At 42.4% G+C, this 17490-nt stretch overlaps 1 protein-coding gene across 1 annotated transcript; it reads left to right on the forward strand.

Moving 5' to 3' along the window:
- Window positions 1-4513: 4513 nt before the first annotated feature.
- Window positions 4514-17066, forward strand: kcnj16a (potassium inwardly rectifying channel subfamily J member 16a). Its single transcript, XM_085467000.1, has 2 exons — window positions 4514-4606; window positions 14314-17066. The coding sequence occupies exon 2, from the start codon at window positions 14324-14326 to the stop codon at window positions 15578-15580; it is 1257 nt and encodes a 418-aa protein (XP_085323126.1). The 5' UTR covers window positions 4514-4606; window positions 14314-14323; the 3' UTR covers window positions 15581-17066.
- The last annotated feature ends 424 nt before the right edge of the window (window positions 17067-17490 follow it).

A 17490-nucleotide genomic window follows, 5' to 3' on the forward strand; every position in this document is an offset into this window, starting at 1 on the left:
TTCTCCCTTTTAGAAGAAGATACACTCCGAATCATTTCATTCCAACTACACAGCCTCACAAATGCCGGTATACACACTACATGCATGCAATCTTTCACACACACACACACGCTGCACAGATGCTCAAGAGATACACACACGCAAACACAGACATGCACACAGAGGAAACAAATGTGGGACTGGGGCCACGGCCAGATTTACCATCAGGACTTCCTGAGTGGACACCCAGAGGCACATCCCATAAAAGGCAAAAAGAAAGTCCAAAAAATGAGGAGAAAGCAAACAGCTTTTCCTCTCGATGCACAGTTTAAATGCATATCACATAATAAATGTAGATTTTGCTAGTCGGCACGTTTCAGAAGCACATGTTTTAGTCTAAATGGGAAATTCAAGATCAAGATAAATAAATCAGCATAAAACTGAAGCCTCACTTAAAATAAACATTAAATTATTCAGAAAATGATGTCTACCCCTTTTCACCTTTTCTCTGATGCAGTCTGTCTGTTTAAAGCTGCTACAAGAAAAGATTTTGGCTGATCTTTTATCATTTGAAAATCTCTTCCTTTTTTCTAGCACTTCTTTGGAAGCATCTCTGCTCAGAAAGCAGCCAGTGTCTGCATTTCACACCCTGAAATCTTTCTGGCCTCTTTAATTTTGTGCCTTGGCTTTGCAAGCGGACGTTTGATCAGAGCCCCGTGCACACTGTTCTCATGTATTTTTGTGGATCATTTTTATTGGGAACAAATTATTTCTTTTTCCTGGAAATGAGGTGATTTGTTATGGGTCTGCGTTTTGCTGAGACTCCTGTTAACCCACCAACTTCATGCACACGTAACATTAGCATGCACGCAGACACAAGGGAACACACACACACACACACACTAAAATGTGTTCACTTTCAAAAAATGCAGTCAGGTTCATAAGCAGAAAAACTGGCAGACATACTCTTAGACACCCAGAGGAATTTAATGTGAGGACCCCCCACTGTGCCCCAACTAGAAAAATAAAAGCACTGAGTCATTTCATGTACTTTGCCTTCTGAGTCTGCAGATTTTGCTCAGGTGTCAAATAACTGGCATTAATGTGTTTTCCTGCAGCAGAAGCCAGTGAACATATAGTGCTGTCCCAGCAAAACAGTGGAGGGTTAAGTTCACAACCAAAATGAACCACAAAGTCCAGCAAAATGATGTTTTCTACCATGATAAACGACCTATACAAGCACATGTTCCTCTTCCACAGGATGCAGAAGACGTGGCACAAACTAACCGGCTTTTTGTGTGGAGATTTTCTTTCATTCACTTTTTACTGTTGTTTTGGTACAGTAAGGAAAAGATCATTCTTTTACAGGGTAAAACTCAGTTTTCTGGGTAAAATATTTTTAAAAGATTTGTTTTATCACGCCGTTTGAAAAACACACAAAAAAACTGTTGATAAGTCTTGTCTCTGCAGGGGGAAGCCAACAACAAGCTTTCCTCACATGCATCATTGTGTTTTGATTCAGTCGACGCAGAAATGAAGGAGCATTCACAGATGGGTCGGCTGACGAAGCGTTTGTGCGTCAGAGTGAGAGAGGTCTGATAAAGGAGATTTGATCTTTTTCTGAATGGTTAAAAAATATGAAAATCAGTGAGTTTCCCCTACACTGAGACTAAAGGCTGCTATAACATCTTTTAACTAATTTTTTTTAACTACACGAAGGGTACTTCATACTTAGAGCTTATTTCCAGCTCCCTATTTTTCAATACTAGAGCAGCTTTGCATGATTCACAATTCAAAGTAATCCTCATATATCTTATTAGCAGGTAAATATCTGCCCTCGCTGACATCATACAGAGCCAAGAGTAGAAAAACCTATTCGGCTGTGTGATGGATGAATGTTGCAGCTCAGCTGTTTGGACAGTGACTTAAAGTTAGGGGTGTGGTGACAGGTGTGCTAACATAAGGTAGCTGATGGCTCTCAGGTGGGCCTCACTTCCACCAATTCCCAGAACTGGACCTCATGATTGTGTTTGCTGCTGTGCAGTACAGAAAGTTTCCACTTCTTCTATTTTTCCAATCTGTTTCTTAAGACTAATGAGCAGGTATCTGTGTCCGTGCATGACGTGTGACTCTAATAGATGCATCTAGCCAGGCAGTTAGTTCAGAACATGGCACCCCACTCTCTTAATAATAATGGATTGCATTTATATAGCACTTTTCGGGGCCCTCAAAGCGCTCTTGTCCAAATATGGTCACTTGTGACTCCAAATGAAAACAACATGGCACCAGCAAAGCTTCAAAATGAAGTCCAGGAACCAGTGAGTAGGAACGCTTTGGCTACGTCTACCTTTTGTTTGGAGCAGTGCAAAGCCTGAGCTTTTGGCTCATAGGGATTACGTACCCATGCGCTGACCTCACTATTTAAAACATTTAATATGAGCATCCACCGTCTGCACAGAACACGAGGCTAGCTGTAATGACAGGTATACTTAAAGGCACAAGTCAGTCTTTCAGCCATTTGTGGCATCTACTTGCCACTATTCATACTATAAACACTTAAGGGGGTTATTGACCTAACAGCAGGCTCTAATTTCCATAGTCCCAGATTTGTTTGTAGCTATATGAAAAGGATTGCATGTACAATCAAAGTAAGATTTATGAATGCTTTCTCCACCACCACACACAGGCTTGCAGGCAAAAGAATTCCCTGTTTGAAACCTGAGTCATGCTTTAGGTCCTGGAAGAAGACTGAAATAGCAGAGCAGTTATTAAGTAAGAGATTAGATGTTTGAGTTGAGCGCTGGGAATAAGGGAATTTACACTAGACCTTTCAAAAAGAGAGGTACAAGAAAGCACTGAGTTCACCAGTTGTTAACTCGTTGTTGTGAATGCAGGCGGATGAGCTAAACGTTGTTTTCTTTTTCGTGCACAGCCAAAGGCCGAAGAGAAGGACTGATTCACAGGCTGACACCAAATAAACCGATTCCTCGTCAACTAAGGAAAGTTGCGAGGAAACATCAAACCTCACAGGTAGAGGTCCCACGCCATCACTCAGACAGAGACTCTACCTGAAGCATAATAACGACATAAATGTATGACGAGCGGTGAAATCAAAAGGCTGAGAGCTTTTTGAGATTGTAAAGATGACGTGAAGAAAGTGACATGGCAACCAAGCCTCCAATAAAGCTCGTCCTTGGAAACATTTAAGTTAACATTCTGCTGGCTGTTGCAACATTTTTAGAATTATTACCGTTTCTGCTGGTGTTGTTACCAGCAGATGTTCATGCATGTGCTCCTTCACACTCTTACCTGTAACATTCTCAGTGTGACCGCTCCGGCCTTGTTATTATTCACTGTTTTTTGAGCCTCCTGTTCAAGTCCTATAATTCACAGCTAATCCCATAACACATCGGTTATGGGTTAGCGGCTACGTTTTTACTGTTCTGCATTTTCTCCGTTCACGCTTGCTGAATCAGTCTGATGAAATTTGTAACCAAAACCATTTCAGGATGCATAACAGAAATGTATTTACATATAGTCAAAAGAACACTGATGTGTTGCATTTATTTATGATGTATCTAACAGCACGGCTATAGTATAAACCTCCAGAACGGAGCAGGCATCGATGAGAACAGATATGACTTTGATTAAGTCAGACACAGAGTGCACTTGGGTTGCAAAGCAGCTTGCAGATGCATATCAAGGTTACTCAAGCACTAATCTTACCTGTATTTTTTTGTTTGTTTTTACAAATTTTTCTAAATTGTGTGTGTGAGTGTGTGAAACTAAAAAATATTGTCTTTAGACAGATATAAAATGTTAATGTTTAGTTATGTAGAAAGTACCATCTACAGCAGATGAACAATACCAAAAAATCAGGTTCTTCAAAAACCTGAGAGACCTGAATATCTGACCCTTAAATTGATCCATCTAATGTTCACTAAAGCCTCGTCAGAAATGCTCTCTAAACTGATTCAACAGGTCTGATGGAGCGATGAATCCAAATTTTTAATTTCTGTTTCAAGTCATCATCAACATGTATGGAGGAGAGAGGTCCAACAGCATTTGTGAAACACAGTGGAGGCTCTGTCATGGGCTGCATTTCAGTCAGTGGTGTTGGAGACGTCGTCAAAAACTAACGGAACAATGAGCAGAAAAGTACTGTGATTTTGTGATCCACCATGCAATATCATCTGGAAAGCATCTGATTATCAGAGACTTATTCTTTTAATATGCCAATAACTGAAACACTTTAGTGTTATTAAAGCAGTGTGGGATCATCTCGACAGAATGGAACAAAAGGAATAAGGTGTGGCTCAAGACTTTTGCACTCAGCTGTATGCATTGTATTAACTGATCTGGACATGCAAAACAGAAACATGTGCGAAGCCCAAGTTGTATCTACATGTACGCACTCCTGCCCTCCTTACTCTGCATAGACACACCTTCAAAATTACAAATGCTCACCTGCCTGTGTGACATCACAAGATGCTAAAGGGAGGTGTTACTCTTTGTTTTTTACAGTGGCGAGTGGGCTGGTTCATTCCAGCAGGTGGCTGCTCGGAGAACCTCTCAACCCAGGTACAGACAGTCCTGCACTCTGATCAGCATTTAACTTTACAGAAAGGTAAGAACTGATCTGTCAAGTCTTTATATTTTTACTGTTTTGCTAATCAGAAATGTCAGTGTCAGAATGTCAAACTGATCTGCAGGCCTGATGGAACTGACATTAAATATGGATTTAGAGACTTCAAAGAATAAAAGAAATAATTTTATTCTACTAGATAAAAATGGTAAAACGTCTTTGCCCATTTAGCTAATTCCCTACTGTATACTATATAAGCACTGGTGTTACCTATTGGTTGCCTGAGGCTCTTATAATTAGATGAATAACTTCTACTGCAAGAAGTACGCAGAACAATTGGTAATCTGAGCTTCAGTAGTACGAGCAGGAACACGACGCCTGGCTGTTTAAAAAAAACAAAGTACATGACGAGATGTGGTCAAGGTGATAAGTAATGCTTGTACTCGTGTTTCACAACGAAATCTGATTTTGCCTGGAGGGTTACTTTAAACATCACATGTGTTTTAAGCGATGCAGGAAATTAATTTCAAAAGTAAAGAGATGAGGTGAATGTAAGAGGTGGCACGGCTCATCACAGCAGCACTGACTGTTTTATAAATATGTGTCTATTGAACATTCAAACAAGCAAGAATGCAGACTGCAAAGGTCATGCTGGTTATGGAGAAAGATCGTGCAGTTGTAGCAAAATTTAAAAGTCACACAACACATTTAAGTGCTCACAGACATATTCAATCTGTCCTTGGCCCACGCTGTGGTACCGGCCTGCTTCAAATCCACCTCCATCGTCCCGATACCCAAAAACTCCAACCCATCTTGCCTCAATGACTACCGCCCAGTAGCACTCACCCCCATCATCACTAAGTGCTTAGAGCAGCTGGTCCTAGCACACTTCAAATCCTGTCTCCCCCCCACCCTGGACCCCCACCAATTCGCATACCGCCAGAACAGGAGCACAGAGGATGCAGTCTCCATCGCACTGCACTCTGTCCTCTCACACCTGGACAACAACAACACCTACGCCAGAATGCTGTTTATAGACTTCAGTTCAGCGTTCAATACAATCCACCCCTCACAACTCATCAGGAAACTGACAGACCTGGGCATCAGCTCCCTCATCTGCAAATGGTTACTGGACTTCCTGACCAACCGCCCCCAACATGTCCGGCTGGATAACCGCTGCTCATCTACCATCACAATGAACACCGGTGTACCACAAGGCTGTGTGATGAGCCCTTTCCTCTACTCCCTCTTCACCCACGACTGCAGACCTGCTGATGGTTCCAACACCATCATTAAGTTTGCAGATGACACCACGGTGATTGGCCTCATCAGTGACAACGATGAGGCCGCCTACAGGGAGGAGGTGGATCGTCTGGCTGAGTGGTGCGACACAAACAACCTGCTGCTTAACACCGAGAAGACCAAGGAGCTCATCGTGGACTACAGGAGGAATGCTGACCCACATCCACCCATCCACATTAAGGGGACGGCTGTGGAGCGTGTGAGCAGCTTCAAGTTCCTGGGAGTCCACATCTCCGAGGATCTCACCTGGACGACCAACTGCTCCAAGCTGGTCAAGAAGGCTCACCAGCGCCTCTTCTTCTTGAGGACCCTGAGGAAGAACCACCTGTCCTCAGACATCCTGGTGAACTTCTATCGTTGCACCATCGAGAGCATCCTGACCAACTGTATAACAGTCTGGTACGGGAACTGCTCTGCCTCGGACCGGAAGGCGTTGCAGAGGGTCGTGAAAACTGCCCAGCGCATCGCCGGAGCACCACTTCCTGCCATAAAAGACATCTACAGGAAGCGGTGTCTGAAAAGGGCTGGGAAAATCATCAAAGACCCCAGTCACCCATCACATGGACTCTTCACCCTCCTGCCCTCTGGGAGGCGCCACAGGAGCCTCCGGACTAAGACCACCAGGTACCGGAACAGCTTCTTCCCCACAGCTGTCAGACTCCTGAACTCTGCCTCCTGACATCTGACCCACGTTAAACTCATGGACTGAACATACACACACCCACAATGGACAACTGTACCCTCAAACACACAATAATAACATGGAGTGAACCACCACTCACAACCACTAGCACTTTATAGCCTCTGTAGAAACTATCTACACCCTCACTTATCTTAACTGCACTACTGTATAGCTCTGTGTAAATAATCATTCTGTACATTCAATAATCTTTAATCCTACAACTGTTTACAACTTGCATAGTTCCCATTTCTGTATAGCTGTATATCCCAGATTCTGTAAAGTTATTTATTTCATATTCTGTATAGTTTTTCATATTTATATCCTGTTCATAGCCTGTACATAGCTTGTACTCACTACAGCCTTTACATACTTAGTTATAGAATATTCACAACATACTTCATACCGTGTACATTATAACATACCATAATAGACCCATTTCTGTAGTATACTTACATATCTATACTATTGCTAATATATATTGTAATATATCTATATCACTAAAGCACTTCTGGATGGATGCAAACTGCATTTCGTTGCCCTGTACCTGTGCATGTGCAATGACAATAAAGTTGAATTCTATTCTATTCTATTCTATTCTAAATTAAATTACCCAGGTCTACAATTAAAAAAAATAAGTCCTGAACAATGACACTGTAATAGGATGGTAGAAACTAAAATTAGTAGAAATATACTGAAATATGAAGAACTGTCTCTGATGAAGCGAACACAAATCCAAACACGTGTTTCGTTTATGTGGTATTTGAAGCGTGAATAAACCATTAACCTTCAGGAGTGGGCTGCTTAAAAATGACCAACATCCTTTATTGTGCATTTAAAAACTTCAGGCACTAAACCTCCTGCAGCTAGGCTCAATGACAACTGAATGCAAGTCTAAAGGGAGCTGGAAATATTCCCAAAAGATTGGAGGCTTTGAAGGTCATTAGAGGTGGCAGAAAGCTCCGGGGTAGAGTTGAGCTAGCCACCCGTATACACGGTTCTGTTTCAGTGAACCGCAAATGGGTGGCACAGTGTCATTTGCAGTAAGTGAGCATGTAATGGAGTTGTAAGTGCCCCGAGCAAGAGAGGAAACAAGCCAATTGCCCAAGTTGTTCCCAGAGTTCATCCTTTGATTCTTAGACATTTAGGCTAAATTTAGAACACAAAAGGATGCTATCAAAAATGTTTGCAAAGATAATGACATAAACCTCAGGAATATAAAGTATCACAACTCTGAGTGCAGTGGAAACGTCATGCCAAAGGTCAGGATGTGTTTTGGTTGTTCTGTGTGATGCTGTGTTTTGTACACAGAACACAGAATTAAGCAAAGTGGTTGTGGTGAAAACAGCCCAACCTCATGAGTCAACATCTCACAGGGACCTGCGAGGCCTGTCTGAATGCCGCTGTAGTCGTTGCTAAGAATATTCCGACGACTGTCTATCATTTCCTAGAGAAACAAAGCAATCTCAGATTACAGTACAGTATATTCATCGCATGACTGCAACAGGTTTTGTTTTTCTTAGTATCTTGAAACATTTAAAAACACATTGGGCCCTGATTAAAAGGTCTTTTCATAGCCTGACATTCCACTTCCTGTTATGATCAAATTCACTCTGACAACACTTACATCACCTTAAGAAATGTCAAATTAATAATGCAGTAATTATATTTATTAGCTGACCACATGAAACAAATTAAGATACTTTCATCTTAATTTAACTTGTCTGCTTGTGTTACTCTTAAAGAGCAGTTTTAATGACTCCATTTAATATTCGTTGTTAGATTCGTTTTCATCGTGTCCTGGTGTCTAGACTGAAGGAGAAGAAAAAATATTTCTTAACAGTAGCTGCAAAACATGTGAAGATGTACATTACCTAAATCTAATGTGCATTTTCCCAATTTGTGTACGTGGCCAACAAGATGTTTACCATGTTCATTTTAATTTGTATTTTTTTTTATTTGAAATTTTTCTGAAATTTTACATTCAAATCAGCTTTATTTACACAGCACCAAATCAGAGCAACAGTCACCGTAAAGCATTTTTTATTATAAGATAAAGATTGTACAATAATACAGGGAAAACCGCAACAATCGGGTGATTGTATGAAACAGTTTTGCGACAGTGGGAAGGAAAAACTCCCTTTCAAGAGGATGGGCTGAGGGGAGGGAGAGAGAGAGCCAGATATTGAGAATAACTGATGGTTAAATGCAAAGGGGAATAAAAATATGTGAGTGAACAGGAAATGCTCAGCAGGCCTATTGCAGCATAACTAACATACACACGTTATCTTTCTTATGCCAGGATTAATATGCACCATAAATGTCCATTATTTTTTTAAATTGCATAACCAATGCAGGGATTTGGTGGGGTACACCCTAGACAGGTCACCAGTCTATCACAGAATTAACACAAAGACACTCATTCATACTCTCAATCATACTTTCAGCCAGTTACAGCCAATCAGTTAATCTAAGGTCATGTCACACAGACCTTGAGAGTGGTGGGCGATTGACTGCCAATCACGGGCCACAAGAGACAAAGCGGTATTTCCCAAACAGTTAGCGAGTTGTTGCTGGCAGTCACTTATTGCTAAACCCTGGTGAAGCATGCCTAGAGACCGGTCAGTGACGCGCCCAGTGCGTATAATGCTACTTACTGCACATAATGTCCCCCTGTATAGAGTCACTAAATGTATATAATGTTCTCTCGCTTTTTGCACAGTCGAGGAGCGTGTCAGGATACATGTCACTGCGTGTTGTACTCGTATAACTATGCATGTGACAAATAAAGGATCTTGAATCCCAACAACTGATGCTCACTACAGAAAGAATGTGTACTCCACAATCAGTTGGCAGTTAGTTACTGTAGCTTTAGTAGCATATGGTGCTGCACCCAAAATGTCCACACAGAAAGGAGCACGATGGCCACTGAATTCAAACCCAGAATCTTTTTTGGTGTGATGTAGCAGTGATAACCACTGCAGCACCCTGCAACTTATATACACTGAACAAAAATATAAACGCAACACTTTTGTTTTTGCTCCCATTCCCCATGGGATGGACGTAGAGACCTAAAATTCATTCCAGATACACAATATAACCATCCCTCCCAAACAGTGGTCACAAATCAGTCCAAATGTGTGGTAGTGGGCACATCTGCTATATTGAGATAATCCATCCCACCTCACAGGTGTGCCACATCAGGATGCTGATCTGACATCATGAGTAGTGCACAGGTGTACCTCAGACTGCCCACAACAAAAGGCCACCCTGGAATGTGCAGTTTTGTCTCACAGCAAAATGCCACAGATGCCACAAGCAATGAGGGAGCGTGCAATTGGCATGCTGACAGCAGGAATGTCAACCAGATCTGTCGCCCGTGCATTGAATGTTCATTTCTCAACCATAAGCCGTCTCCACAGGCGTTTCAGAGAATATGGCAGCACATCCAACCGGCCTCACAACCACAGACCTCGTGTAACCACACCAGCCCAGGACCTCCACATCCAGCAGGTTCACCTCCAAGATCGTCTGAAACCAGCCACCCAGACAGCTGCTGGAACAATTGGTTTGCACAACCAAACAATTTCTGCACAAACTGTCAGAAACCGTCTCAGGGACGCTCAACTGCATGCCCGTCGTCCTCATCGGGGTCTTGACCTGACTCCAGCTTGTCGCCGTAACAGACTTGTGTGGGCAAATGCTCACATTCGATGGCGTCTGGCACGTTGGAGAGGTGTGCGCTTCACGGATGAATCATGGTTCACATTGTTCAGGGCAGATGGCAGCTGAGAATGTCCCAGTTCTTGCATGGCCAGCATACTCACCGGACATGTCACCCATTGAGCATGTTCGGGATGTGCTTGACCGGCGTATACGACAGCGTGTACCAGTTCCCACGAATATCCAACAACCTCGCACAGCCATTGAAGTGGAGTGGACCAACATTCCACAGGCCACAATTGACAATCTGATAGACTCCATGCGACGATGTGTTGCACTGCATGAGGCAAATGGTGGTCACACCAGATACTGACCGGTTCTGGGTCCCCAGACCCCCAATAGCGCAAAAAACTGCACATTCCAGGGTGGCCTTTTGTTGTGGGCAGTCTGAGGTACACCTGTGCACTACTCATGATGTCAGATCAGCATCCTGATGTGGCACACCTGTGAGGTGGGATGGATTATCTCAATATAGCAGATGTGCCCACTACCACACATTTGGACTGATTTGTGACCACTGTTTGGGAGGGATGGTTATATTGTGTATCTGGAATGAATTTTAGGTCTCTACGTCCATCCCATGGGGAATGGGAGCAAAAACAAAAGTGTTGCGTTTATATTTTTGTTGAGTGTATGTATACCTAATAATGTGTATCATACAGCTCGAGAGCAAAAGTCAGGACTCATGTACTAAAGCCTATGAATGCTACTAGTCCTGAGAGTGGACATTCTTCAGTGAAAACGCTGAGATCTTGGAGAGAATCACTGAGAAGTTTGACAGACTTGGAGCTGCTAAAAGAAAAAAGCAGCACGATTACCAAAATAAAGTCAGATTTATTCATTTGAACACTACGAATATCTAAAAAAAATGAATAAATATCTTAGCAGTCCAGCTATTCAGTCATTGAAATTGTTTTACATATCTTGGTATGGACCAAAGTGGTGGACTGACTTACTGTATCTAAGTCTGAAACGACCAGTGTTCAGTAACGAACGTGGTTTTCACTTTGTTTCATGTAAACTGAGTATTTGTTGGAAGCTTAAATCTATACGACTAAAGAAAAGTATCAAATACATGAATCGTTTGACACATCTTAATGAACATTCGATGACTGCCTTCACTTTTCTAGTGTTCTGAAAAACATGGGAACTAAAAGTTAGATTTCAAATTGATAACCTACAAATGAATCAGTAACTCAGTGTCAGTTACTTTCCAGTAGGAAGCTGCACTTTTCTCTTTTTGTATTATCAGGGTATTTAGGAAGGGATTATGGGAAGCTAACAGGACGTTGTTTCTATGACCTCATGGAGCGAGCTCCATGCTCTGGCAGTGGGGATGTTCACTGTGGCCAGAAGAAAGTGGAGTCTGTGACTGGAGCCCGGTTCACTCAGTCAGATAGCGGTGATTCAAAACCCATTTGTTTTGGGCGTAGAGGATGCTCTCAGTGGTTTGGCTGTGATTGATCCTTCTTCTGCCCGTGATTGCACCATGACACTATTCCAGTTTCCACATTAATTTTTCCCCTGCTAACTTTGACCAGTTCAATGCAGTGGTGTTTCCTTTATTGGCCCTCTGACAGTACTTTGACCTCCACCCAGAAAAAAAAAGGATCTTGGGCCATTGATTTTGGACAGCAGCAAAACTCTGCATGGAAATATGTGCAAAAGACATTAATCTGTGGCATAAAACAAGATAAAACAGCACAATTCACATGAAATCTTCTGTTTGATGCATTTTCAGAACTTTTAATCGTCTAATGATGATTACCGTAATAGATGAGCCTTTAATGGATTTATTCCACTACTGCCTGAAGGTGCATGAATGCCATCACCTTAGCAATGGCTTATTAAACAAAAACTAAGTAAGAAGCTAAAAGAAGTGGCAGCTCGAGCAAGCACTGTTGCAGTGAGTTTTGTATCTCCAGGCAACTGCCCCATTAGGATTAAACATTAACACAAATAGCAGGAAAAGTGGGATCATTCATGGTAAACATTCCCATATTGCTGCCTAAAAATACACCTTCAGAACAAATCTACAATGAAGACAAAATTATAAAATACCACACAAATGACATAACCTTGGAGATTACCAACTGATGTTTCAATACAGGGAGACCTCCACTCTTAATTGATTCCTCCAGCATCAGAGTCTGGAAAGAGAGAAAGTGGAAAATGGAAGAGGGCGGGCGTTTTACTCTCACAGTAAAAAGCCCTTTGGGATGTTCCAAATGAGGATGTTAAATAATTAAACAGCTTTATGTATATCACATCTCTGCTTCTTGTCAGAAATTAATCGTGACACCAAAAACACTCAATAGCTAATAAGCAGTAGAGTCAAAATTAATTCAGTTTGTCTTTATGAATGGTAATAGTAAATGGATCGACTCTTATCTAGCACTTTGCTACTCTCCTGAGGCAGTTTGAACATGGATATGGAGCTGAATATAAATGAGGATATTTCAGGTGCATGTGCAGAAGTGTAATTAGAGCCTTAACAAAAATGTGCATTTTTGTGTCACAATTTTTGGACTCCTGATTTAGGTCAGACATCAGACGGCGGCTGTTCAGTCTGCAGACTTGCCCGTCTGCTTGTCTGTCTGTTGGCTCCAATTGTCATGACCTGCATTACTCTAATGACCTTCACTCAGGTTTTGGGTCAATTTAACTACAATACCAACTGCACAGCTCTCAGTCCAAAGTGGCAAACTATAGAAAGCTGTTGATTTTAACACTCTTGTCAGGAACTGATTCAAAGTTAGTTAGGAGGTAAATTCTAAAGATCTGGGAGATACGATTATCCATCCTGTCATGAACTGAAAGGTTCGTCCAGTTAAGTGGACCCGAAAACGCAGACAAACACAGGCGAGGAGTGCTTTACAGTGATACTTAATTGGAACAGTGACCTAAAGTAACGAGTGAGGCCCAATAAGGCTAGTTGCAGGAATGGGGAAGAGGTCAGAGAGCCGGGGGAATATTCTGTAACAGAGGGAGAGGTAGTTATAGTCTGAAGAGAAAACTGGAGCTTGATCGTTAGAAACTGAAGAATTGTTTGCCTTACTGTGCCAGACCGGGTTAGTATCACTGAGGGGAGATAGGTCCGTGGAAAGCATCTGGAGGGTCTCAAGCTGAAGCGTGGAGGTCGGAGGGCAGGCTGGGAGACAGAGACTGTCCAAGTAAGGTGAAGCCAGGGTTGGAACTCCGCTGAATGAAGGGAAGACAGAAATTACTCCAAGAGATAAATCACACAAGGACCACCACGAAGGGTAAACGTCATTTATCACCAAGAAGAGTAGAACAAACTGATGAAGAGGAGCCAGTTGAGTCAGCTTAAGTAGGTCTCCCGCTGATTGCTCGCAGATGAGGCTCAGGTGAAGCACTGAAGTCTCCGCCCCCAAGGGATGGCTCAGCAGCCACAGAAGGAAAACCCCTCCAGGCACTCCCACAGACCATGACACATCCAGCCTTTCTAGCTTAAAAAAAACCCCCAAACAAATGATTTTATTATCATTTAATTAAATTTTTTTGCTATTTTCAAGATTAATCCAAAGAAAAACATCCTGAAGACAGTTGATTTGCACAAATATCCTGTGTTATCCACCCAACAGGCCAAAAAAATTCAAATATACTGTTTAAAGTAAGGTAAGAGCAGGGAAAGCAACATGTTCTCATATTTTAAAACCATAATGCAAACGATGGTTTATGGTTGGATCTTTCCTTTAAAAAATACTTAAGTGGTTATTCAATGACAATATCAGAATATCCATCGTTCCATACGTTTTGTTAACTGCTTATCCCTTACAAAGACTCTCCAAGCTGACTTTGGACATAAGGTGGGATAGATCTCAGGCAGTCCATGGGGAACCATTCACTTTCACATCCACTCCTAAAAATATTTAGACTCACCAATTAAACCGAGCAGAAGTTCAAACCAGGAACCTTCTAGTCATGGTACTAACCACCTTGCAACATCAAAGAATGATCTGTTATTGTCTTTGTCATTGTTTTTGCATTTTTGCATATGATATCTTTGATATGTTCCCTGCAGCCTCTGGAAGATGCATCACAGACAGTATACGTCTGTGAGCCGCACTGATGAAATCCCCATGAAGACCGAAAATGGACCCCGACCCAACAAATACCGCTACGTACGTAAAGAAGGCAGCTCTAACATCATGTTCCGCCATGTTCCTGAGGAGAGGCTGCTGTTTGTGACCGACATCTTTACCACCTTGGTGGAGATCAGATGGAGGGTGATGTTTCTGATCTTTGCTCTCTCTTACATTCTGTCCTGGCTCTTTTTTGGAATCCTCTTCTGGGTCATCGCTCTCGCTAATGGAGACATCAAGGATCCCAACACTGAACCCTGCGTGTTTGAAGTCCGCAGCTTCACAGCCGCTTTCCTCTTCTCGCTCGAAACTCAGACCACCATTGGTTACGGATTCAGAGGAATGTCTGAGAACTGCATGCATGCCATCATCATCGTCACCATACAAGACGTCATGAGCTGCTTCATTGATACGTTCGTCATTGGAATTGCTGTTGCCAAAATGGCCTCGGCCAGAAAGAGGGCGCAGACGGTGGGCTTCAGCAACCGTGCTGTCATCAACCTTCGTAATGGTTACATTTATCTTTCCTGGAGAGTTGGGGACTTCCGCAGGTACCACTTGGTGGAGGGGACAGCTACCGCCCAGATAGTCCGCAGTACGATGCACGCCACTGGGAGAGTTGATGTGACTTATGAAGACTTGGTCATCCAACAGAAGGACATCATCCTCGCCACACCAACCACCATCTATCACAAGATTGAACCTGGCAGCCCGCTGTACTCCATGACTTATGCTGATCTGCAGAGAGCAGACTTTGAACTGGTTGTGTCATTTACCTACACAGATGACTCCACAGGTATTCTGCATCAGACGCGAACCTCTTACACTCCAAACGAGATCCTCTGGGGTCAGCTGTTCCAGGAGATGATCAGAGTCGGCAGGAAGAGCTACAGGGTGGATTACAACTTGTTCCATCGCACTGAAAAGATACACGTCCCCCTGGTTAGCGCTAAGGAGTTCGAAGAGAAGAAGCAACTGCAGCTCACACGACACTCACCTCGACATTCACCCAGCTCTTCCCCACGGCTCCCTTCACAATCGCCATCTCAGGATCACCGTGATAAATATTTGAAACCCCCGATGGTAAAGGTGGAACTTGTGAGTGACAGCCAACCTATACCAAGTGTTGCACCATCTCAATCAGACAATAGTCAGGATCAAGAAACTCTGACTCAGCCAAATAATCAGTCAAGTGAAGAAAATTGAAAGCAAAGCTGTGAAATTCTATTTCATCAAAGAATCCTGCAATGGTGTTCATGATGGGACAAAGTTTGAGCTTGTGCAGCTTGAGAAATTGATAAATAGTTTCAAATATAGACAGGCTTTTGGAAATATCACTTGACTTTACAAAAGTAGGTGACGATAGCCGGTGTGGTGATCCAGATTCTGAAGTTCTAACCTCACAGAAGCTTGATAAACCCTTTGCTTTATGTACAGGCAGCTGGACGGTCCTTGTGGCAGATAACACAGTTAAAATACCCAGTGCTGTCAGCAGACAGAGGTCATTGTTCTAACTTTTGTTGAAGCCTCCCAATATAAGACCTCACATCTTCCCCATTGAGCGTGGCTTGGTACATCTTAATTTTATTTGTTTTAATATTTTGCAGGAAGATGGTAAACGGCCTGTATTTGTATAGCGCTTTACTAGTCCCTAAGGACCTCAAAGCGCTTTACATATCCAGTCATCCACCCATTCACACACACATTCACACACTGGTGCTGGCAGCTACATTGTAGCCACAGCCACCGTGGGGCGTACTGACAGAGGCGAGGCTTCCGGACACTGGCGCCACCGGGCCCTCTGACCACCACCAGTAGGCAACGGGTGAAGTGTCTTGCCCAAGGACACAACGACCGAGACTGTCCAAGCCGGGGCTCAAACCGGCAACCTTCCGATTACAAGGCGAACTCCCAACTCTTGAGCCACGATCGCCCCATGTGACCAAAATTGTATAAGCAGCAAAGGAATTTCATGAATGAAATGTACATTTTCCACTTTTGAACTAATGACTTTTACCGTTTCTGTGTCTAAACACGGGCACAACAATGCAGTGTAAACACAAACCCTTGTTTGGCTTATTGTCAAAATAATACTGATAGTACAGCACCTGAGCATCCGGTTTAGTACAACATTTTTTACCGCTTATTAGGTGGAGTTCTTAAAACTAGAGTTCACAGGATCAGAACATTTATCTGAAAAACACTGGAGATGAGTTCATCCACGCTCGACTACACTGGGGTACAACCAGGCTGCAATAACCACAAGCACGTAACTGTGATTACTGATTACCATGCTGACTGGATTGGGTTTAGCGGGTGTCACTCTGTGTTAAAAACACAAAGTTGTAAAACTTGCACTGAAAAATTTTTATGAAGCAAAAGTGATCATATGTATGTGTCCTTAAGGTTAAAAAATGAGTAATTATGAGCCAGGATGAGATAATCAAGAACAGCCTCTAAAGGGGAAGGCTATATGACTTTGACTCAAGAGGTCAAATATTTAATGTAAAGTTTAAAGTCTTGGCGTTGCTGATGGCAAATAAATTGAAGTCATGCAGGTGACTACAGTAACATCCCATATTATGATGTAAGTCAAAGTTTATATAACACACAGGGAAAATGTTCTGTTCTTTTATGTTTGTGGTGGAGGAATCTTTGTTTAGTAATTTTAAATAAAACCTGCTCGTCAAGCCATCTTTCTCTCTGTCTTGCACACACACAAACAAACTCATTTTTATATCTTAATTAATTGACATAATGCTTCCCTAGCCGCTTACCCTAACCATCAAAAATGAATGCCTAACCCTAATCCTTAGCCTAAACCTAACCATAACCCAACTGTAACCCTGACACTAAAACCACATTTTGAGCCTCAAAAATGCCTTCAAACGTGTGGGGACTGGCATTTTGTTCCCATACACACACACACACACACACACACACACACACACACACACACACACACACACACACACACACACACACACACACAGAAACTTGTTTGCTTTTTGTTAAGTTAAAAAAAATGCAGATGCATAAATATTTTATGATTTGAGGAAGAGATGCGGAGAAGGCACTGTGGAAAAAAAAAGTATTTCCAAGAAGATTTTTGTTAC

Source organism: Copadichromis virginalis, linkage group LG8 (genome assembly GCF_057382275.1).
Source record: "Copadichromis virginalis isolate Kocher_CV1m ecotype Utaka linkage group LG8, C_Virginalis_male_GT1.1, whole genome shotgun sequence".
NCBI lineage: Eukaryota > Metazoa > Chordata > Actinopteri > Cichliformes > Cichlidae > Copadichromis > Copadichromis virginalis.

Bases quoted from the DNA above. Each gene is read 5' to 3' on its own strand.
- kcnj16a (XM_085467000.1), top strand. From the start codon at position 14,324: ATGCATCACAGACAGTATACGTCTGTGAGCCGCACTGATGAAATCCCC.